This window comes from Rhea americana, unplaced genomic scaffold, assembly GCF_003343005.1.
Source record: "Rhea americana isolate MKP2758 unplaced genomic scaffold, rheAme1 scaffold_75, whole genome shotgun sequence".
Lineage (NCBI taxonomy): Eukaryota > Metazoa > Chordata > Aves > Rheiformes > Rheidae > Rhea > Rhea americana.
Window position 1 is genome coordinate 2,623,809 of NW_028186923.1, and position 23,576 is coordinate 2,647,384.

Here is a 23,576-nt window from a genome sequence, read left to right on the forward strand (position 1 = left end):
ACATCGGGACAGTGGAAACCGAGAGTGATTATGGAGGTGGAAGTGGTGCAGTGGAGAGAATACTGCGGGAGAAGGCAGGGTCGTTTTGATATTACTGATTGGGGACTCCCCTGCTAATGCTCTACTGTCTGTGTTTTGTCCTAGGGCACTAAATGAGAATATGGCCAATGGCATTGAAGATCTTATCGGGATCCCATTCCCGAACCACAGCAGTGAAGTCTTATGTGGTTTAAATGAGCAGCGACATGATGGTCTCCTCTGCGATGTCATCCTCATTGTACAGGACCAGGAGTACCGGACTCATCGGTCTGTCCTTGCTGCCTGCAGCAAGTACTTCAAAAAACTATTCACTACCGGCACTTTAACAGACCAGCCCTATGTTTACGAGATTGACTTTGTCAAACCTGAAGCACTTTCTGCCATCCTCGAGTTTGCTTACACCTCAACCCTCACCATCACCACCTCAAATGTCAAGCACATTCTCAGCGCTGCCAAGATGCTGGAGATTCAGTGCATTATCAACGTATGCCTTGAAATCATGGAGCCTGACAGAGAGGCAGAAGAGGACGATGACAAAGAGGACGAAGATGATGATGAAGATGAAGATGAAGATGAGGAGGAAGAGGAGGAGGAGGAGGAGGAAGTGGAGGATTTTGTCAATCAGGAGAACCTAACTGATGTCCAAGAAGTAAGCTGTCACCAAAGCCCCTCTAAGTCTGATCTTACTGAAGAAACATATACAGAAGCACCTAAAGACTTTCCAAATCACTATCCAGCCAATAACTCATCTGGACACTTAGGTGTGATACGAGACTTCTCCATTGAGTCCTTGCTAAGGGAGAACTTGTACCCTAAGGCAAACATCCCGGAAAGGAGGCCAGCTCTCTCTCCTTTCACCCCTAACTTCTTCCCCCACCTATGGAATGGCGATTTTAGCTCYTTTTCCCAGCTCGAAGAGCCACAGGTAGACAATGGCCCTTTGGATCTGGTGATCAAAAAGAGGAAGATCAAGGAAGAGGAGGAGAAGGAAGACCTGCCTCCACCTCCTTTCCCTAATGACTTCTTCAAGGACATGTTTACCAACAGCCCAGCAGCTCCCTTAGGGCATATTAAGGCAGAGACTGACTATAGTGCTTATCTCAATTTCCTAAGTGCAACCCAGTTTGGAGGAGTTTTTCCTCCATGGCCCCTGGAGGAAGAGAGGAAGATAAAGCCCAAGGCATCCCAGCAGTGTCCCATTTGTAACAAAGTCATCATGGGGGCCGGAAAGCTGCCTCGGCACATGAGGACCCATACAGGAGAGAAGCCGTATATGTGCAATATCTGTGAAGTCCGCTTTACCAGGTGGGCATTGGTTGTCTCTGCCATGCTTGGCAGGGTGGYGGGAGTAGCTGGAGGGGGCAGAGTCCCAAACCCACGGCTGATCCCTGTAGCTGTACCAGGTGGCTGGCTGTGGATGTCATGAAGGGAGACAGTATCCTGTCCCTGCRGCAAGTGGCAGGCAGCAGAGGAGAAGACCTTTATGGTGGCACTTGGTGGTCCGAAGTCATCATGTTTGTTGTCCCCTAGATGCAGGTGGCTACTGCAGCTGAAGGGCTAAGAGCTGTGATTTGTCAGTGAAAGGCAGAAGTTTCCACCTGCAGAGGCAGGAACTTCAATTGTAGGAGCAATTTTTTTCTGGATAAGGGAGTATTAACCCTCATCGAAGTCACAGTGACTTCTCTGCTGGGTCTACGATGGTCATTTGCAATTGCCTCAGTGTTTTTCTCTTGGTGAGTTCTAGCACAGTTGCTTCCATATCAGCAGTAATGCAGGGCTATGGAGACACAGGCACCTAGACTATACATCTTTTGCTTTAAAGAAAGTAACAAAAAAAACAGGGCTTGAACTCTATCTCTTTGAAAAAGAAGGAGGGAGGGAGAGAGAAAGAAAGAATGAGAGAAAGAAAAAGAAAGAAAACAAACCCACGCATCTGAGTGGCTTGTGGATGACCTCTCATAATCATTCACTGGACAAAAGCTGAAATAGAAGATTTTCAGCCTCACCATAGTTTGCCACAGTTGGAACAGAAAGAGCTGTTTGTGCCTAAGACCAGTGGAAAACAGATGGCTGCTTTTGGTGAAAGAGCCAAAGAAGCTTCATCTCTAATATGCTGGGAGTGCACTGAGTTAAGAAGGACATTTAGCTGTGGGATGTAATTTGGTTTTGCGTGTCATTTTGGCATCAGTGTAGAGCACAACCAAGTCACCCATGYTTAAATATGACAGTGCTTGCACTTTCTGAGGCCAGAGTGGTCCTGAGGCCAGAGTGGTCCTAATTGTTATACATTTGTCTGCAAGGGTGGGATTCATCACCGCTAACGTCAGCCATCCCAGAGTCCAGCACCATGGCCAGTGGGAGGTGAGATGCACCTTCAGAGGCGTTTGGCCAATGCTAAGGTAGATGAGTAAGGGATGCTTCTCCATCACTGACTGCAAAGACAGCCTGCGTGACTTAGATTAAGCAACCAATTTTTAGATATTTCAAGTTAGGTAAAACCAACCTTAAGCCAGGTTGCTCCAAGATAGGCCTGGGTGGAGAGAGCAAGCTCAGATCCACCCTCTGTGCCAATTYGTGGTCTTACCACCTCTCTGCAGCCTAGCAGATGAATTGGAGTAGGCTCTGAGAGGGCTGCACAAACCTAAGGCGTGCAATCCTTCCCTGAAAAGCTGGGCAAGTTTAATCAGTGAACAGAGGCAAATAGATTCTTGGACCTGCTCTTGCTGGGTATAATTAATATCTAATGAGTACAATCTTTGCCATAATAATAAAGCTTTCTGACAAGAGTGTGGTATTTCAGCTTCTGGCTGCATGTGAGACAGAGAGCCCTATTAGACTGGGGCAAGTGAACCAGAGGAAAAAGATGTGCTCAGTAGGCAATACYGAGTTCCTGACAATGGCCAGACACCAGGGGTGCTCCCAAATTCAGCCAATCTTTTCTTCTTTCATCCCTGTGATAATATTCAAGTGGAATTTATGCAGATGATGARGATTTGGCTTGAAAATAAATTCCTGTGTGCCACTCCATTAGCTCAGCAGACACTGTATTATAATGCGTGGAGCATCATGCCTCGACTGGACATATGCAACGTGATCTGGCTCACCCTGGTATTTGCAAGCCAAAGGTCATTGCCCAGTGCTAATTCCTGACTGCAGGTGTTTGGYTCCAGCTCTGGGTGTCCCATACCAGTGTCAGCACCCAGTCATCAGTTCTGGGCATRCATGCTCCTCCATTGGAGCATGCAACGGGAGGAGCAGCAGAGTCACCTCGGTGGATATATCTCCAGATTGGAGGCCAGGCCATGACTGGGGCTTGGCCAGGTCTCTCCTGAGACCTTGTCACTGCTCCTGTGTGTGATGCTCTAGTAATAATTGCAGAGAAGAAAGTAACATGAGTTGGCAGGTCTCGTAACAGGAATAGTAGAGCTTAGTCCTTCCAGAGGGCACCCAAAGTCCTTTACAAACAAGGGCAGTATTGTTAGCTATTGTTTTGGGGAAAGTGAGGCACGGAGAGATGTTGGATTGACTCACAGTCACTGCAAAAGCTACCAGGAGGGTTTGGGTGAGAATCTGGGTGTCCTGACCACTGCGCCAGGCTTTGGTAGATCACAGTCAGGTTAAACCAGCATTTGAGAGGTAGCAAGTGATGCCACGAAGCCTGTTCCCACCTTGCCAAGGTGCTGGGTAGCTGTGAACAGCTCTCCAAGTATCTCTAACAGCAACAGCTTGAGAGGCCATGGCCCATGACTGTTTGTCCTTGGCCATGGCAGAGCTTCCTTCTRGAGCTGGTCCTGGCCCCCAGAGCATGGTGGCTGCAGAACCCACAGCTGCAGGAGACAGGCCCCACAGCAGGCAGGTCCTTTCCAGTGAGCTGACATTCTACAAGCTGTTTATTGCTGCTCTTAATCATTTGCTTGACATARCATGGAGATGGCCCTGCCGCGTCGGCTGTTCCTGGCTCCGGACTCTGCCGCGTGCGCTTGGAGCAGCTCCCGTCAAGTTTGCGTTTGGGTGCGCTCGTCTTCCCAGCGCCTGGTGGGAGGGCTCAGAAAGCCATAGCATRTTGAGCTGCTCCTCCTTGGGGGCTTTTCAAGTTGTTTTCGAACTGTGGACGCAGTTCCCATTTCATTTTGGCTGGCGAGGGTCTGCTCCTGCAGCCTGCCGGTCCCCCTGAGCTCTGCACCTTGGGCTTTTTCATGCCACATGCCATGCCAAAGTGGCAGTCAGCACCCAGCACTGTCAGAGGTGGTCAATGCCACCCATGATTTGACTCCAGCCTCAGCACCTTGGGGTGTCGAGCTGAAAAGGGCTAACAGCTGGTCGCATAACCATAGCCATATTCTGTATTACTGTTCCTGGTTCGGGAAAAACAGGCAAGGAAATTTGGTCTTGAGCGGGGAAACGCCTGCAGTTGCCAAGGGTGTTCACTTGCACAGCATCACACCCTGTTTCGGTCTAGCGTGGACCATTACTAATTTATGTTTAAACTTCATGCTCCTTTATGCCCTCCTTATGTTCGGCAGCTTCTAAATACAAAGTGTGAGGTCAGGAGAACTTTAAACCAAGCAAATGATCACAGAGGAAATTAGGACTTGCCCGAAGGCACAGTCCCCCGCCTCCCCCTCCCCTTGCATCATCACTTGCTGGAACRAAGTCGTTCACATGCAGCACATTTACAGGGCCCAAGCGAAGGTTCCCACCAACCCGCACAGAGCTGAAGGCTGGAGAGTTTTTCCTACTTTAACACACYGAGTAAAGCAGAAGTTTCAAAATGCTGTTTTTTTTTTTTTTTTTCCTAATGCACTTGGAAGCACTTTGTATAGCCCACATCTGTTCAGGTTTAGTTTATTTTTCAGCTATGTAGTGCTATACTGTGAGGGTAACATATATYGAAGTGAAGTGGAGCGGTTGGGATGTCAGCACAGCTTTCTGCCGGGGTTTCCTGCGTGCGGCTGCTTGCGTTACATGTTTCACTCTCCCAGGGAGTCTCCCGCTTCCTGAAAGCATCAAGCTCTCGCCCACTGCAGCCAGCGGTGCCTTCCCAGGGAGATGCAAAGCCGAGCACCACGGAGCAGGGAGGCAGCGAGCCCAGGCTCCTCAACAGGATTCTTGCATTAATCCTTCCCGTGCTTTATTTCTGCTCTCCAGCACTGCGTAGGACAGAATTCACTGGAGGAAATACAGAGGGTTCCCTACATCCTGCCACAAGGACCCTGCATCAGCCCTGGCTGTTGTGGACATCTAATTGCAGGAAGCAGGACTTCATTTAATAGCTCATCATTATTTTCTTAAACAAAGGCTGCTCAGGGTCTGGTCTGCTGGTTTGCACTGCTAAAGCACTAAAGAAAACTGCAAATATTTCAGCTTTTCCACCAAGGCAGCCCCAGAGTGTTCAAGGAGAAACTGCTCCAGCCAGAAAGGTTAACTTTATTTGTTCGTATTATTTGTGTTGTGACAGCTCGCAGAGCCCTAATCGCTCTCCCGACGCAATTGCATTAAGGGTATTCACAGGCACGCAGCCTCGGAGCGCCGCGAGCCGAGCGCCGATCCTGCCTGCCGCGCGCTTCGCGAGCCGCGTCCTCCCGCGGACGGGTCGCGCAGAGAGCCGTAAAAGCCGGCGCAGGCCTGGCAGCTTGCTCAAAACACACAACCTACCAGCAAGGGTGGCAGCAGGAGCGACGGCATTTAACCACCCAGGTTAGCCCTTTCCTGGGAACTTCTCTGCCTGTGCATCTGGATGTCCTGAAAGTTAGTATTTTGGAAGAAAAAGAGTCAAGAAAACCTCTCTTATTCTATAGCCCATGGGCCACCRAGGTGGCAGAGGTGTGCACCAAAGGATCGAGTTTCTCCCTGTGTGCTGACAGAGATTGGTAATAGCCTGAAAAAGCTCTGCCTGTATTTACATTTTACARTCCTGGCACACTACGTGTTTATTAGGAAAAGTGATCCTGCTAGGTTAAACATTACATATATAGGTTTAAATTATATTATAGGTGGGGCTGGTAGCTCTGCTTTTTATTAACATTTCCCAACACTTCACGTTACGAGACCCTGTTTTCATCCGCTTGTAACATCGCTGAACATGATGCATTTGGGCTGAAATTTTCCGTGCTGCTTTGTGTGTTTCTGAGAACCAATTTCAGCACTTTCTGAGAGCGAGGCTAAGGGGCAATGGGCCCATGCTAAAGCCATGGAACAACAGTGTCTTCGCAAAGCTCAGGTCTGGCTCTTCGGAGTGGGAACTTAGGATCTGGTACTGGCACTGGCATGGAAAGACCCATGAGGTCTTTCTCTGCCTCCCTAAAAATTTTAAGAAGTTGCAAGCTTTAGAAAACCAAAAGTCGTGCAGGCAGAGAGCATCTCTGTCACCTGCACTGCAGCTGCAATATCTCGCAGGTGCAGAGCTGGGCTGGGGCAGATTTTCCCAGGGCAGTAAAGGGCCATCCGGTGAAGAAGTGACCCTCCTTCTCGGGACGCTCTGCTTCCTTCTTGGATTCCTTATTTTGTGCTAGAGACTTTCAGAGCAACCACACTGGCAGCAAACGGTCAGTTTGTGCAGTGCAGACCCACGGGACTCCTGCCTGCGGCTCCCCCGCATACTGGATTGACCAGTACTGCTCTGTGCCGTGAACGACATCAGGGCTTGTGTAAAGCAGCAGGATTTGATGGTGGCACCAAAAAGTATTTCAAGATGTGCACGGGCAGGGTAGCAGAATTCAGTGCGCAGGCAGCACCTTGCATGTTTTCAGTGCTTGACCTGCCAGTGTAAATACATATTTACTTCTGTGCATGCTCTCATATTTTATGTATATTAATAACATGACTTTATATATTCTCTGTATTCTTAGCCACATTACTAATGTCTCGGAGAGATCAAACCAAAAGCGTTTCAGAAACCAGCATAAATACTCTCACTTTGCTGTTTACTTACTTTCCGCGCTGAACTCYACTTGTGCAATCTAGATGGCATACTTGGCTCAGCTCAGGCAGCTTCGCTTTTTATAATCACATGCCTTCGCTGTGATTCTGTAGACTGCAGAAGCAAATATTTATTTATTGGAAAAAATAGCRACTGGATGGCCAGCTTGGGAAAACATTCTTGCTACTTTTAGGTGTTTCCTCTCTAGAAATCCTGTCTTTGTAAATAAATGCCRTGGGGATGGATGCTATGCCATCCCGTGGCTGCATTTAGAAACCGTCTGCAAAATTTGTGTAATCCCTGCAGCTGGGAGGCTGGAAGTGYGAGGGAGGGTGTGCCGGCCTTGGAGGCTATCCCTCCAAGCGCTGCCCAGGCAAAGCGCCCACCAGTGCCCRCACGTCCGTCCGTACTCTCGCCTGCCTGGCGGCTCCGGCTTCAGATGAAAGCTCCTGAGACACCCAGTGGTCAGTGCAAGCGTGAGAGGAAATTCAGCACTGAGAGAGAYGTCGTTAAGCAGTGCCGGCCCAAATTGCCATGCTCTCCCGTATCACCTTTTCCCTCATTTGCCAGCAGAAACAAATCTATACTTCCGTGCGTATTCCCATCTGTAGTTAGGCTTTATTCCTTTCTTTTTTCATCTTTTCCAATGAAGCCGTTTCAAAGTCRCTGCAAACTCCTAAAGGGCTGGGGCTGTCAGCCCCAGCAAGCRTGCCGGCAGCGATGGGGCAGGCCAGCCCTTCCTCCACTCGCTGCGAACCCCAGCGAGGTCCAAAAGCCCAACAAGCGGGCCCAAATTCCACCTTTTTTTTTTGCATGTGCTGCAGGAGCCATGAAACCAAACCCCAACCATCACAGGGCCAAAGTCCTCCTTGAAGGATGGAGTTGCTGGTCCAAGGGCTGGGGACCAACCCTGGACCGTGGCTCTGGGTGGTTCAGCTCCTATAACCGCTTCTCATCTTTYTGAGGTTTTAAATCCATTTTCTTTCTCCTGATTTGGCAGAGGGGGGATACCACCGCATCCCTTGCTGCCTCGCTGACCGGGCTCTTGTTTTGCAGGCAGGACAAGCTCAAGATCCACATGCGGAAGCACACGGGCGAGCGGCCCTACCTCTGCATCCACTGCAACGCCAAGTTCGTGCACAACTACGACCTGAAGAACCACATGCGCATCCACACGGGCGTGCGGCCCTACCAGTGCGAGTTCTGCTACAAGAGCTTCACGCGCTCCGACCACCTCCACCGCCACATCAAGCGCCAGAGCTGCCGCATAGCCCGGCCCCGGCGGGGCCGCAAGCCGGCGGCGTGGCGGGCCGCCGGCCTGCTCTTCGCCCCCGGCGGCGCGCCGGGCGAGAAGGGCTTCGCCGTGCCGCCCGCCCTGCAGGAGATGGGCGGCCACCTCGGCGGCGGGCCCGTGTGTCTTCCCGGCCCCAGCCCCGAGCACTTCCTCGGCGGGACCAAGGACGCTTTTAGCCTGCAGGAGCTGGAGAGCCGGTTCGAGGAGACGCAGCTGAAGCTGCTGAGGCGAGCCCAGCTGGACATGGAGAGGAACGCGGGCATCTTCGCCTTCGCCCTGGGCCGTAACGACAACCTCTCGGCCCAGCCTTTCTTCCCGCTGCCCGACCCCTGGAGCGCCGGCTTCAGCGGCCTGGCGGGGCTGGCCCACGTGGCCCCCATCTCCGAGGCGGGCAACTGAACCGGCCCCGGGAGGGCTCCGCCGCCGAGAAGGGAGCTGTGCGCGCGCCGCCGGCCCGGCCGGCGCTGCCGCTSCCCTGGGCGCCCCCGAAAACGTCGCTTGCCTTAGCCCGCGGCCGTCTCCGCCGGACGGCTCTTCTGGGGAGGCCTCGGCCGTTCTCCAGCCACCCGCTGGGCACGGACGGGCCGTCCGGGCTTCCTTCCGATACGTGACATTCCTCGGCCCTTTCGGTCAACRGGACTTTCTGGGGATTTCTCTTTTTTGGTTGCTTTATTTTGGTTTTTAAATCCCAAATTTACTCGACAAGGGAGCCCGAGGGAGGCGAGGGGAGCCACTGGCGCTGCGGCCGGGCCGGGCTCCCGGCCGCCGCACGGCACGCGCCTCCGACAGCTTCGGGGCTGCCGAAAGCTCCCGCCGTCCCAGATGAGTTGGGACCCTGAAAGAAAAAGAGGCTGAGTATCATCCAGGAGCAAAGCTGGGGGAGAATTTGGGTTATTTTGGTTCTGTTTCAACATTCCCGAAGGAGAACCGAACCCCGTTCCGAGCGTTGTAGCTGCAGTCGCTTGAAAAAAAAGTGAAGTTTTTTTTTGGATGGGGGGGAGAGGGGAAATGTTTCGATTCTGAGCTTGTTCCTTCTTTTTCTCTCTCTCTGTTTTTCTAACCCTCGCTTTGCAAATGCCAAGCGCGGGGGAACATTGAAACGAAAAAGCCGGTTCAAACCAAAGAGGCAGAACAGCTCACTAGGCCTCGCGCCTGCTGGATGTGTGTCCTTAATTCCTCCCTTCCCCCCTCCAAAAAAATAACTTCTATATATATTTTGGTGACAGAAATTTATAACGCACTTGGACATCACCAAAGCTGCAATTCTGATTGAGAGGGAAAAAAAAAAAAAAAAGAAAACCTTTGCACCTGTATTTTCATGTCTGCAGGGACATGAGCGAGCCTCGCTCGGCCCGGCAGCCGCCGGCCCAGCGCCTCCACCTTCAGAGCGGGACTTCGGCGAGGAAGACTTGCCAGCAGCTTGGCTGGCTGACATAAACCCAGAGCTCAAAAAATGTAAATGTTAAAAATTCGGGCTCTTTTTTTTTTTTTGGCTTGCTCTCTACTGTTACCTTCCGCCGTCAGCAGAGTCAAAGGGAACGAGAGGACCGTAGGTTCTTTTTTTATTATTTTTTTATTATTGTTATTATTTGGGGTTATCCGCTGCTGGTGCTGCCCTGAGGGCGCAGCGGAGCAAGGGGCTCGCCGCGGGAGCGGGTGCGGCGGGATGTGGCGCCTCCCCGCGCCCCTCGCGCCGGGGCAGGAGCGAGTCCTGGCCGGTCGGGGAGCACCACGCCGAAGCGAGCGATCTCCAGGAGCTGCCCGACACTAGCTTTCTCCTCCCCAAAACACATCCGCAGAGACGCTGTGTGCAACAAATCAGTGGAGAAGAAAAAAGAAAAGAAAAAAAGACTTCTTAAAACTACATCAGACTTTTTTTTTTTAAAAAAAAAAAAAAAAATCTGTATCGACTTCTTATACAAACTACATTTTGCAGATGACTGGTTACTTCAGGTGTTTTTTGTCTACGATTTGGAGTCATTGTAAAGTATCCAAAGATGCTGAGTACTGTATAATCTAGAAGAACTTGAAGCAAGGTGKTTTTTTTTGTCTCGATTTGTTTGTTGGTTTGTTTTTGGGTTTTTTCCTATTTGTCTATGGGGGAGAACCTTTGCAATTTTTCTATTTATAACTATTTTTATGTGATTGCTTTATGTACAAAACAATGGAGAAAAAACAAAAAAGGAGAGAGAGCGACAACACATGCAAACAAATTTGCCTTAGTTACTCACGGGACAATCATCCTTAACTTTTATTGAAGCTAGAAACCGAAAGAAAAAAGAAAGACTCAATCCTTTTACGTATTTATTAAACTGTATTAATTGTACTCTGAAAATCTTAGCAAGACTTGGTTCTTCTGCAAACCTGGGAAGGCCAAGCCGCTCGAGAAGCCGAGTGGCGCGGCATGCCAGAGGTGAGCCGGTTGAGCTGTGCTCATCCTTGCTCAGGTTTGCCCAACATCCAAATTTGACTCTTTCCAAAGGTACTTTTTGAAAGAGAAGCCAATGACGCATTATTTAAGCATCTGGCCAGTAATGTTTCTGGCTCAAGGAAGCTGTTTGCGTGGCAACACCGATGACSATAAACAAGTTAAGGTTGATTTTCCCGGACTGCGTTGGTTTGGGTTGTACGTAGCTGGTTGCTGGCTGAGCGCACGCTGGGGACAGGGAGGGAGGACTATAGCAAACCCTGTTTCTCCCATTTCTATGTTGTGTGGTGACTCCAGGCCACAGGTATCAATGTGGGTGCTTGGTCAAGCTTGGAGAGCATTCCTTCGGGGCTCTGCTCTCCATACTTCCCCCACCAGGTCCTCTACCACAGCAGTTTCTCTCCAGTCGACWCAGGCATGAGGAGCACTAAGCTTTGGCACAGTGGCTTCTTGCTTGTCTTCTCACCACGGCCTGGCTGCAGCAGATACTTGAGCACACATCTAATACTAACACAGGGCATGCAATTTTTGTTGCAGCTAAGGAGCTGCAGAATTTCCTTGTTATTTTAATGCTTCTTTYTGAAAGAGGTGCGAACGCCCGGAAAATAGGCACTAGGTATGAATGTTGGGGCTCACCCCACTTCGTTCAGCCATTTCTAAGTTAAGTAACAGACACCTTGAGCACACTGGGATACCTACATGTTGACACTTGAAGTTTGRGTGTCCTAATCCACAAGCTGAATTCCAGTCTTCATCTAAACTTGCACTCTTCTGGAGGGAGGTAGGTACCTGCTGGAAGGTGATTCATCCCACCTACGTTGGACCTCCCAAGAATGGGATGAATCACCTTTGACTGCACCTGCCTATCTACTAGTGTGGTTTGGAAAACTAGCTTGRACTAACTGCTTCACTTTCCTATGCTATAGCAAGGTAAGGTATAGCTCTTCCTCTGCCCTGCCAATCTACTGACATTACCAGTGTTTGGGGAGCCAGATGTTCACCAGACCACCTAAGACCTGCCAGATCACAGTTACTTCATGAAAAACAGGTGTCACAGTTGGCTATGGGATCCTTCAGCYGTCTCTGGAAATACATGGGAAAGTTATGGTAATCATGAATACCGGCTTGCAGGAGGAGGTGGCTCAACAGCAGACAGGCACACTGACATGGTGGCACTTGTCACTTGTGGTCCAGGCTGGGCTGTAGCTGTCAAAGCAGTCCCCAGCAGGACGAGGGTCAAGTAGCCCCATCTCAAACACTTCCCAGGCCTGTGTGTGATGTTAGTACAGCTCTGGGATCATTCCCAACAAGCCATTCAGATGAAACTACCTTCTTCCAGGCAGGCAGAGGGTAGGGTGGATGCAGACCATTATCTACCAGTAGGTCCCAGCTCTGGATAATGCACAGCCACAGGTCCCACGGTGTGGGACTAATGCCCAGCTCGGATCAATGTGTGAGGTGTTCAGTAGCCCACTAACATCAGCCCATCTGGGCACAGTGTGGGGCACGAAGGGCCAGTCTGTCCTCTCGAGCCTGGGCACGAGACTCGGGCCCATGGCTTACACGCCCCACCACAGGCCCAGCAAAGCATCCGGGGGCTCCTGCCACCGCTGCTCCTTTCCCTTCCCTCTCCCTCCACGAGCAGTGCCGAAAGCCCGGACGTGCCGTACAGCGGGCACCGGGCTGGAGCTCKCCAGGGCTCCAGGCCCCGCCAGCAGGGACCAGCTCGGCCCGGCCAGCCCACAGCGGGGAGCTCTTGGGCAAGCGTAACCCTGCGGAGTCGCTCACAAATCTGCAAAGAAAAATACATCTGAAAAAAAAATACTGTAAAAAACACATATGCAAAATCCTCCTGTGCCCAGGGGAGAGGGCACCCCCCCAACAGAGGCTGGAGCCCCRGCCAGGGAAGCGCAGCGGGTGCTGGCGGGGGGCAGCCGCAGCCTGGGCTTCGCAAGCTAGCACGGTCCAAACAAGCGGGGTGTTTCTGAGCAAAAGAAAAAAAAATCACAGGAAAAAAAATGAATCACATTTTAGCCATTTAATACATTTCTGAAGATTATTATTCTTAAAAAAGAAAATCGTGTGGTTTTGAACCCACTCTTACGCTCCTCTGCTGGCTGGCTCTAATATTTTTTAATGCCAAAAAGGAAAAGGAAARATTCAGGGGGAGGGAGAGAAAAAGGTGAAAATCTGAAAATTGCTCAGAGGGSCTGTGCGCTAATCAGGCACATGGGAATCGCAGAAAGAAACCAGCTTCAGTAAATGCTTGTTAGCAGCAGCATATGGCTACACTCGTGCTCCTAACCAGCTGCTGGTACCTGCTGGATAATCCAGACCGCGGTGGGGAAAACGGCGCGGGGGAGATGCTGCTTTGGACCATGTTTGCTTTCGCCGAGCGTTGCCACAAGAAGGAGACGTCCCTTGTACACGACGGGSCGGGCGTTAAGCAGCAAAGGTGGCTCCTGCCCGGTGCTCGTGACCCTTTAGAGAGCTGTGCAAAAGCATCTTCTGGCAGTGGTTCGGGAGAAAGGAAATACTGAAAAAGCAAAGGAACAACCTTTGCTGCTTCACTGCCACCTTTCGCCTCCCCGAGCAGCGTAGCCGCCCTCGCAGCCCTGCAGAAAATACCTGTGGCTTGGAAAGATCTTTCTCCCTGTTTTCCTGTGTCGAACGGACGTTTCCCCYGACTTGCACTAGTTGCTGTAGGGCYGTAGACTCTTCGATTCCTTTGTTTCGGTCTGTTGTTGGGTCGCGACTCCCCTTGGCTAACGAAATGGCAGTGCTCTAAACCTACCTGTTGCACATTTGCCACCCCTGGAGAAAATAAACTGTTACCCGAAGCAGCGAGCGGCTCRTACGTCCTTAACAGCGCTGCGAGGAGCGGCCGAGCTGCTCCCTGCRGCCCCCCCAGCGCTGGCTTTCCTGCGAGCTGCCGCTGATCGCAGGTGCCTTTGGGCTGGTTTCATTAAGAAAATCATGCAGAAATGCCCAAGATTTCCAGCGTGCGGAGGGAATACAGCTTGGCATAGCTTGCTGTGCCCCTCTTTAAACACCTGGGGTTTTCTTAGGYGGGCAGGTGACACCGATGGTGGACACCTCCGTGTGAGATCCCACTGCAGACAAAATCAGCGCYGCCAGCACGGTTTGGGGCTTTTCCTCCCATTTCGGCTCATCCAGTCTCTGCCGGGTTCCCGGCACTCTCAAACTCGCACTGCCCTCCCGTGGTGGCCCGGTGACAGCTCTGTCGCCAAAGCGGCGCCAGGGACCGTCACGGGCCGCTCTGGGGTCACCTCAATGCCAGCAGCCCATCTGCAGGCACAGAGAGCCACGCACGGCGCTGTTGAAATGACAGCAGGACACTCTCAGTGCAGCCAACTCCTGCTGTTTTAGCAAGACTTTCATGTCGTTTCTGAAATATTTAAGGCATAGCCCTTAAAGGTATTGTAGTTCTCCAGAACCTCCAGCTTCATTTATCCAATTTTTAGGAAATGTTTCCAGCCCTTGGTATTGCAGAGAGGTCCAAAAGGGYGAATGATAATCACTGAAAAAAAAGCTGGCAATACTAAGATCTCCCAAGGTACTTCGTAACCATTTTTTTTTACACCTCCTCCTGCTTAATTTGTGGTCTCTACAAGCAAAGCAAGTGGGAGCCGTGATCCACAGCCACCACGCGCTGCCAGGACGGGGCTGCGAGCTCCAGCMAAGCAGGGACTAACAGGCATGAGGATTTGAAGAGAGGATGCAGAAAAAGGAAAGGGAAGAGCGGGACGCGTGGGAGACGATCTGCCGTGGAGAGACGGGCGAGCTGAGGGCAAGCAGGACGCTACCTTGCAGCGCGCACGTACCCAAACGTGCCAGCCCGCCCTTGCAACCCTGCTTGCACAGGTGCATGTCAGAGTTAACAGCAAGCGAAAGGGAAGCGGAAGTCTTTGCTGGGGAAAAAGACTAAAGCAGCTTGTCTTTTTTAGGTCATGAGCAGAGAGAAGATGTGATTGCTCTCTAGAAATATACTGAGGGAAACCCCACGGAAAGAAAAAGGCTGTGTAAGCTAAAGGCCAAGGCTGTCACGAGAACAAATAGGTCCATTAATGTACCCAGGTGGGCTTTAGCAGAAAGTCAGAGGACTCGGAGGAGGGAGGTCCSGGAGCGAGGTTCATCCCTGGCCTAGCAGGAGCAAGCTGGGCAAGAAAGTAGGCAGGTTTAACCACCCATCCACACTCCCGCCGAGGTCTCTGAAGATGATCATCTCCTGGCGGAAAGGTTAAAACAAGCAACTGAGAGAAAGAGGAGGAGAAAGCATGTGGGGATGACTCTCAGTGCTAATAAAGAGCAAAACCCCTTTTGCCCATGTGCCCCCATGAGCAGCGACAGAGTCAACCCGCAGCAGCCGGGAGGGAGAAGCAGCCGCCGCTGCCCACCCGTCTAATTGAGAAGGCATGTTGAAAGCGAGGGACGCATGCACGTCCCGCACGTGAGTTTCTCGTTTGGAGCAGACCTGTGTGGTTGCTGCGCTGAAGCCCACAAGGCTCCGTGCCAGCTGCTGTATTAACTCCCCATATGCCGAGCCATATGCTCTCCCAGAAACCCCAGTGGAGTCACGTGGGGAGCGTTCGTATCATCATTAAGGGAAGGAAAACTGACAGCTGAGTCCTTGGGATTGGTAAGCTTTAGATGTTGGGGCCTGGAGAGGTGTGTGACACATTGCCAGACTGGGGAAGGGTATTTAGTGGGTGCAAGAGCCTGGTGAGATCCTTGCAGCAGGYAGGGTAGGAGGGACGAGCCTTGGCCATGCGGAGGCAGGAGGAGCTGCACAAGGCCAGCTTGCATGGGGCAGCCAAAAGGGGAGCTGGTGCGAATGCAGAAGGGAATGTTGACCTTTTGCAATGTGTTTCTCCTACTCAGTTTGGCAGGAAGCTGCATGTGCAAACTTATGCAATGAGATTTCCAACATTTGGACAAATGTCATGTTCAAATCGGAGTGGCCATGCTGGATGCTCCTGTGCTTTGGGAGCATCTTCTGTCAGCATGGCAGCAAAGGGTGAGATGAAAGGAGGGGGATTAGTCTCATCTGGGGTTAAACACCACCAGCGGAGACACCTACATCARAGCTCATCACCTAGGCTCCTCTTACAGCCAAGAGGACACCAGCAGATGTGATTCCCTCCAAGGTGAACATCTGAAGCAGGTCAAATAAATTGTAAAGTGCCTGTTTCTCTGCAGTGTCTGGGGAAGGAGGATATATTGGACTGTCTCCTCTCATGCATTATCCCTTTGGTTATCAGCCCAAGAWGGAGTTTTGATTATTTGGCCCAAGAAGGGGCAAACTCTCCATTTCTGTCAGCCTTTAACATGGGGTGGACACTAATTCCCCTGTGGACTCAGTAACTCAGCCAGATACCGATGAGAAGATGTCGGCCTGCGTCATGCAAAAGGTTAGCTAAGATGTCCACAAAGTTCCATTTCAGGGTGAAAAATCTGTCAATCTATATGCCTAAACCAGAGACTTGACCTCAGATGATGCAGGGACCTAAGCCAGATTTAGGTGTGTGCTGTTATATTTCAATAAACTGTCTTGACTCTTCTCCCATGAGCCTACCCCAAGCACACTGCGATACCCAACCCATATCTGTAGTTTGTCCTCTCCTCCTGCTCAGGGTGAAACTTGTTACGTCTGAGCTCAGGAATAAGGCTCCAACTCCTTGCAGCCTGGAAGGAAGGCAGTTAATCTTTCTGCCTTAGCTGCTCTATTTGTAAAATGGAAATGATGACTTTATCCATCTTTGCGGGCTGTGGTGAGGATTACTGCTTAATCTGAGACTCCGCTGCGCGCTGCCGAGGGAGCCCAGCGTGAGAGCCCGTATTAGCCCTATTGATTGGGATGACGCTTCCCTGCTAGCGCCATAATTGCTCCAAGGACACGGTGGGATTTGTGAAGAGGGACAGGGAGGGAGGGATGAGGGAGCTAATGTCACCGCGGAGCCCTGCTCCGTGCGGGTGAGGCGAGTCTTGCCGTGCYTCAGCCGGTGGGCACCTACCGGCGCTCTCGCACGCACATCTGCTGTTGGCCCCAAGGGATGCCCGGCTGCCCAGAGAACGTCTCCAGTGGGCAAAAATTTTACATTGCACAGTTCTGGTGTAATTAATGTGTCCAGAGCATGGCAGGATGGGAGGCTAGGGTCAGTAGACTTCAAATAATCCCTTTGGGAATGGCTCCCAAAGGGAAAAGCATTATAGTCCTAAAGCCAGACTGTAACGTCCCAGGAACACTTAATCCCTGTAGTCACTCTACTGTCTAATCTCTTATTTTATAAAGGTATGGAGTATGAAAGGATGCAAGAAAGAATGTTTTTAGAGAATAGATTTGAAAGGGAGAGAAGATATTGAACAGATGAGATACAGGGGACAGCTCCAAGCACTGAAAAGCATGAAAGGTGCAAAAGCTGAAACAAGGAGCAGACACAGAAGCGGTAGGAAAAGGCAATTAAGAAGAAATGAGAATCAGGTGTGAATGGTTAATTTGTATAAAACCTGTATCTCAGCTGACAGTGAGGATCCATAGTCTGACYGCATTGCTGTGACTTAAGGAGGTAAGTAAAGTGGTAAAAATGCCTGAAAGGAGAGTTGGTGGGACAGCTGGAGCTGCAGRAGCCTGGGAAAGAGAAAATACTGGGGGATAAGGGGTGGCGGTACAGAGAGAAAATTGTCCCCCTTGCTGTGCAGATCCTCATGCTGTGAGGTGGAGAGGGATAATGTGTCCCTGTGGCCACCAGCTTTCCCTCTATGTCACTCTGCATTAACCTGCTGTATCATGTTATCCTATAAATTCACCTTGCCTCACTGTACATGCCCAAGCGCAATGCCTGAGTCAGGTTGCGCTCAAGTGAAGGTCTCCTTACTGAGATACTCAGACTAAGGGGAGATGAACCCCCATGCCCTAGGTAGGCACCAAAACTAACCCTGTTTTCAGGTAGCACATCTTGGTACCACAACAAAATAAGCACTGCTTATCAGAAGTCTCTTTGTCCAACCTCACCTCTGTCTTCTGCATCAGTAGAGGACCTCTCTGACACCACCTCCTGGTGGTGGCCTGTTTCTCATGCYGTGGTGGATCAGTAGATACAGGACMCAGCCAGGCAGTTATGCCTTGTGCATGTAGGTGAGGGTGAGGCCAAGTCCCTGCAACACTGCAGGTACATAAGCGCTCGTCCTGCCTGAATGAGATACAAAATCCAATCGTGCAAGCCTTAATTTCAGCTGGTATTGCTGAACAGCTTTGAGGTTGTCTTTGCTGGTGCAGGACCAAAGCCTAAGAGGATTTCTGTGTGCACATTGTCCTCCGGCGTCTTCATCATTCATTGAAGAATGTTTGAAATGAGCTTCCAGCAATGTGTTTTTGTTACTGCCCTTAAAATAGGATACAGAAGGAAAGGTTTATGGGAGATGATTCGTTTTATTGGCTCTTCTGCACCAGAAATAATTGCAGCCATATTTATTACTCAGGAAAGTAGAGATGAGGTAGATAAGGAATGTCTTTGTTTAGGGCAATGAATAATTTATATCGTAAATCCACCAGAACCTTGAAATTTGAAGGACTGATTTTGCTTCCTTCTCTGTCCAGGGAGTGAAATAGAGCCTTAACCCTTGCATGTGGCTGGCATTTACGAYTTTCATGTCACTATGATCCTCTACTCAGCTCTTCTGTACTGCAAAACATAGGATTTCCCTCAGGAGGTGGCATCTCACCTGGCACGAGCTCCCTATAGCTTTGGCATCTRGGCTCTGTCTGTACATAGCCTTGAGAAAGGTACTTCCAAGGAAAAACTCCTATTTTTATTCCTTGGCTATACCTCAKATGTCCTTTGACAAAGGTCTAAGGTAGAATAAAACATACCTTGGAAGTGCCTCTTTCCACTGACTAYAGAAGAAGATTTGGCAACTGTTTTKGTTGGCTAATTTCTGCTCTGCCAAAACAAATTCATGCATCAAACCAGTAACTTCTAGTTGAGCTGGAGGAGATGTTTTAGAAAAATACCCTGAGCACTAGTAATATTTGGGAGGGTTTTAGTTCATAGAAAGTGGCAGTTTCTTTCCCAGYGTGCCTTCCCCCCAAGACCAGCTTTCAGCATTCGCAGTCTCCAGTCCTGTGCTGTGATGATACCCAAGGGTTTTGGTCCTAAGAAATCCCCAATGTCTACAGTAGTTTGAGAAAAGAGGACAGATCTGTTTTTAGAGATCTTTTCAGCCCCTGAAAGCCTAGCCTGCTTTCCATGTGGCACTCACCCTCCTGCCCTGCCTGGTAGTGATGAAAACTATGTGTGAGCAGAGAGTTATGTAAGGTTGCGCCTCAGAAATGAAGAGCAAATACTGTTTTATCAACCCTGTCTGCYTGTGCTCCTGTTTAGAGCTGGAGGTCTCTCCAGTGTGCATATATTCGTGTCCCTTGGATGATCTCTTCCTTCACAAAGACGGAAAAACAGATAGTGAAAGTCAGAAACTGTGACTTCAAAGGAAAGCTGGGGTGGGAGTCTGTGCCAGCTTGTGAGAGGAATAACAGGGATGTTTTTGATTAGTGAGAAGGTAAAACACATGGTTGGGCTGAAGAGAAATGTCCTGTCATAGCTCTCTCCTAATCAAAGGAAGCGCAGTGGTGGGGGACACTGGCATTCTCAGTGGAAACTATTATGTCTTGGGAGAGAAAATGAAATATTCATTTTTTTTTGACTGAGAAAACAGGTCTATAAATCCTTATGCTTTGGGGAGACACTGACAGAGCAATGCTAGCTAGATCATTTATGTGTGACATCAGCATCACTACTTCCATTTTTACAGATAACAGCACTATGGTAGCAAACTGAAGTTAAAAGGGGAGACTATGAAAAAATATCTGTGCCCAAATTCTGCCTCCTTASAAGCCAAAGGTGCCCGAGAAAATCCCGGCTTGCAGAGTAGTGCTCCAGGTCCCCCAATCTGAAAGGAAATCACCAGCAGAGTCTTCCAGCAGATCTCAGTGAGACCTGCATCATTAAAAATATGCAGAAATCCTTTCAGAAAGGGAAAAGCAGATGATGCATGTTTTTCAGGAGAGCTGAACACAAAGGAGCAGAGGGCTCATGGCATGGAGCRAGCAGGCCAGAGGATGGCAGATGAAACTCAGGCTTGACAAATGCAAAGTGGTGGTGGGGAAAACATAATGCCACCGCAGTGATTTGGATGGTTCAGCCAGACCCCAGCAGATGCTCTCCTAGACTGTGCAGAAGGCCTGTCTACTGGAGCAGCACAGGTAAAGGCCCACTCTGCTTGGCAAATTGAGCAGGGCTTGRGCTTGGGTCTCAGTGGTAACAGCCACCCAGCTCCTATGAGAGCTCTGCTTACACAGAGCAAAGTGCTTGCAATGTCACTATYTCCAGTTTAGCCATGGCTGAACATGGATTTTCAGAGGTTGGGTTTTGGATATAGGCACCTAAATTGGGATTCAGCTGCCTGATTTGGCAGTGATTTATCCAGAGTGGTGTGGTAAGGGACAAACATTTACTCAGTGTTTGTGAAGACAGGGACCTACGTGAACATACTGGCCACAGATGACCTGGGTAAACATATTCTGCATCATTCAGTGAGGTAGATYATGATTTTCTCTCTAAATCCAGCTTTCCTTGTTTCATAGAATCATAGAATCAGTAAGGTTGGAAGGGACCTCTGGAGATCATCYAGTCCAACCTCCCTGCTCAGCAGGGTCACCTACAGCATGGTAGACAGGGTTGCATCCAGGTGGGCCTTGAAGATCTCCAGAGAAGGAGACTCCACAACCTCTCTGGGCAACCTGTGCCAGTGCTCCGTCACTCTCCCAGGGAAGAAATTTCCCCTCACCTGCTTGCAAGTGTGAAAACACTGAGTATCAGTGGTAGTGGAAAAGGAAGTCAATGATGATGGAAGATCTCTCTGGGACCATCATTAGACGAGGTGTTCTGGCTCTCAGAAGGACTCAAGCAATCTGAACAGACATGGAAGGCACGTTACAGATGCAGGAGACACAGTCTATGAGGAGGTCTTGGGCAAAAGGGTTGATGAAGCACCTGTTTTGCACCTTTGTCCTATGCGTGTAAGAATCCAACAGCATTCCCCAAATAAACCAACAAAACAAAAGAAACACCTCTTCCTCACTGTCCTGCTGTTCTGCCTTGCTGTGACGTTATTTCAAAAGCTACAAACTTTTCCTGAGCCATTAGTGAATCTGCTTGGTCAGGCCTAGGAAATCCTCAGGCGTTCTGGAAGAGCTGGCACATCATCCAGTTACTGCAGCAGCAAAAAAGATGGGGACTGCTTTGCACTCCCACACCCCCTTGGATATTAATTAAGAACACTTTAAYGAAACACTCTGGGAAAGAGGATACAGGAAAGTCCTGTATCCTCTGCATGTCAGCTCCATTGCAGCTGCCTCCGGAGRTACAAGACCCCTCAGCCAGACTCACATAGAAACACTTGCAGGGGAAGGCAAGAGTGGAGTATTTCCAATGAAAGTCCAGGTATAAATTCAGCAGTAGCTATTTCAAAGCGTCTTTGCAGGTTCACCCTCTTCCGCTTAGATGATATGAGCTCCACCTGAGCAAAGCAATCTTCCTGCTGGTGGAAAACAGACTGGCTACCACCAGAGCTRCTCTAGATCAACTCTGGATTAGACCCTTCCTCTGGGCCCTTCATAGAATCAGTAAGGTTGGAAGGGACCTCTGGAGGTCATCTAGTCCAGCCTCCCTGCTCAGCAGGGTCACCTACAGCATGGTAGACAGGGTTGCATCCAGGCAGGCCTTGAAGATCTCCAGAGAAGGAGACTCCACCACCTCTCTGGGCAACCTGTGCCAGTGCTCCGTCACTCTCACAGGGAAGAAATTCCCCCTCACACTCAGGCGGAACTGCCTGTGCTTCAATTTCTGCCCATTGCCTCTTGCCCTGTCACACAGGACAACTGAAAAGAGTTTGTCCCTGTCCCCTTGACACCCTCCCTTCAGGTACTTATACACATTGATCAGATCCTCCCTCAGCCTTCTCTTCCCCAGGCTGAAGAGGCCCAGCTCTCGCAGACAGGCCCTTCTCGAAGGCCCTGTCATCTCAGCAGTAGAGATGGCTCACAGCACCAAGTGAATGGATGGTCAGCCCATTCAGCAACCTTCCATGCCTGTCCCATAGGATCCTGCGGTAAGAAGGCTACAGCATCAGGAGGAGGCTTGTCAGAATCTCCTCCAGACTTTGTAAGGACTTAAGAAAGCTAATGGTCCCCATTTCAGAGGCATCCAGCCAACTACCTCCCCAAACCAAGCAAAAAAAATCTTCACATCAGAATACAACCTCCACAAGGAGTGGAGCCAAAAAGAATCTCTTCACTGTTTAAGTTTTTAAGTACAAAATCCTTAGGTCTTGCTTTCCTTCTTAGGAGGAACAAGGAAGACACAAGCCTGTTCTCCCCTTGTCATCCTCTGCCTCCAATTTGCAGGTCAGCGTTTATCCAGTAGTTGAATTTTCAGGTGTCACAGAGGCAGAGAGAAGGAAAAGTCTGATAGCTAAAAAGCCACCTGCAGATCATTTATGACCAGACACCCAGAGATGGAGGCTGCTGGGTAAGTAATTTTCGCTGGCAGAAGTTGCCAAATAGTAGATATCATTTTACCTTGCTCAGTGCTGAGAGTTGCCAGACAGCCTGCTAAGCAGGGGGTGAGATGGTCTCCAGCTTGTGCTGGAAACTTCCAGAGACAGAAGTAGTAATTCATCAGCTGCTGAAGTGCATTAGCCCTGGGCTTCTCTTGTATTCTGGGATATGTCCCTGAAACTCATTTTTTTTCATGTTTTGTCAATAGGAAGACTTCAAAATCTGGACACTGCTTCCACCAGGAGAATATTTTGCTGTCCTGTTAAAGCAGCTCTGTGAAGCAAGAGTTTAACATGCGTCAGGACCTGAGCTGCAAACACTTAACTGTGTATCTCCCAAATCTTCTGACCTCATACATGCCATTCTCCTTCCTTTCTCCTCTGCCTGTTTTCCTTTCAGTGTTTCTAATTCCCTTACTCTACTCTTCCAGCCCAATAACTGCCCCCTCCCTGGCTACAGGCACTGTCAAGACTGGTTAGAAAATGATAGATCATAATCTTCTGAGAGCTGGATGGGAGTGGAAACTGGAGGGAGGTCTGGGTCATCTACTGACCTAACTGCACTCCTGCACACCTCAGACTAGTGCTGGAGCTGGGCACCAGCATTTGCATCATGCCCAGAGCTGGGAAAGGCTCAGGAAGGCGTGGAGAGGCATGGATCATGCAGGTAGAAAGGAAAAAAATCTCCAGTGCTCCYTGTCTCTGCAGACTGTGGGTTACACAGAGGTTAGCAGGAGGGTGAGTGTCCTTGCTGACCATGAGGTTAGATTTTGGTTTAGGGGGGGTGTTCCCCTGCTGGCATTGGCACCAGCACACCCTTTGAGTCACCATTCCTTGGTGTTATGATTTTTTTTTCCTTCCCCAAGCCTGCAAAATCATTTACAAGCCTCACTCTGCTATGCTCTGTCTCAGTCTCATGTGCTCCCTGGCAAAGCTTAAGCTTCTTTCTCTTCCTTGGCCACCTCTCCGCCTGCTCAGCCATGGGGCAAGGCCATGAACATTTCCACTTGCCCACGTCCATCTAAGGCACTTCATGCTCACGTAGGTGATGCAAAGGGGTGAGAGGGAAAGGGCTGAGCCCATCTGTGCTGTGTGAGGGGGRAGAGGGGCCAACAAGGCAGCCGCAGGCACATAGCATCTGCACTGCAAGGCTGGGCCACAGTGTGCTCTGCGTCCCACCTGGAAGCTGACTGTGTTGCTGGCTCAGTGGTAGCTTGCTCAAAAACCATGTCCGCACCGCTGGCCAAGAAGCAAGGCCAAGC

At 50.2% G+C, this 23,576-nt stretch overlaps 1 protein-coding gene across 5 annotated transcripts in view; it reads left to right on the plus strand.

Annotated features, from left to right (window-relative positions):
- ZBTB7C (zinc finger and BTB domain containing 7C) overlaps positions 1-12,454 on the plus strand; it is a 186,778-nt gene extending 174,324 nt beyond the window's left edge. For all 5 annotated transcript variants that reach the window (XM_085322169.1, XM_085322170.1, XM_085322171.1 and 2 more), the window contains 2 exons: positions 145-1,344; positions 8,015-12,454. In XM_085322169.1, the coding sequence (XP_085178295.1) occupies positions 161-1,344; positions 8,015-8,651 (1,821 nt within the window). In that variant the 5' untranslated portion in view covers positions 145-160 and the 3' untranslated portion in view covers positions 8,652-12,454. The remainder of the gene's footprint in view (positions 1-144; positions 1,345-8,014) is intronic.
- The last annotated feature ends 11,122 nt before the right edge of the window (positions 12,455-23,576 follow it).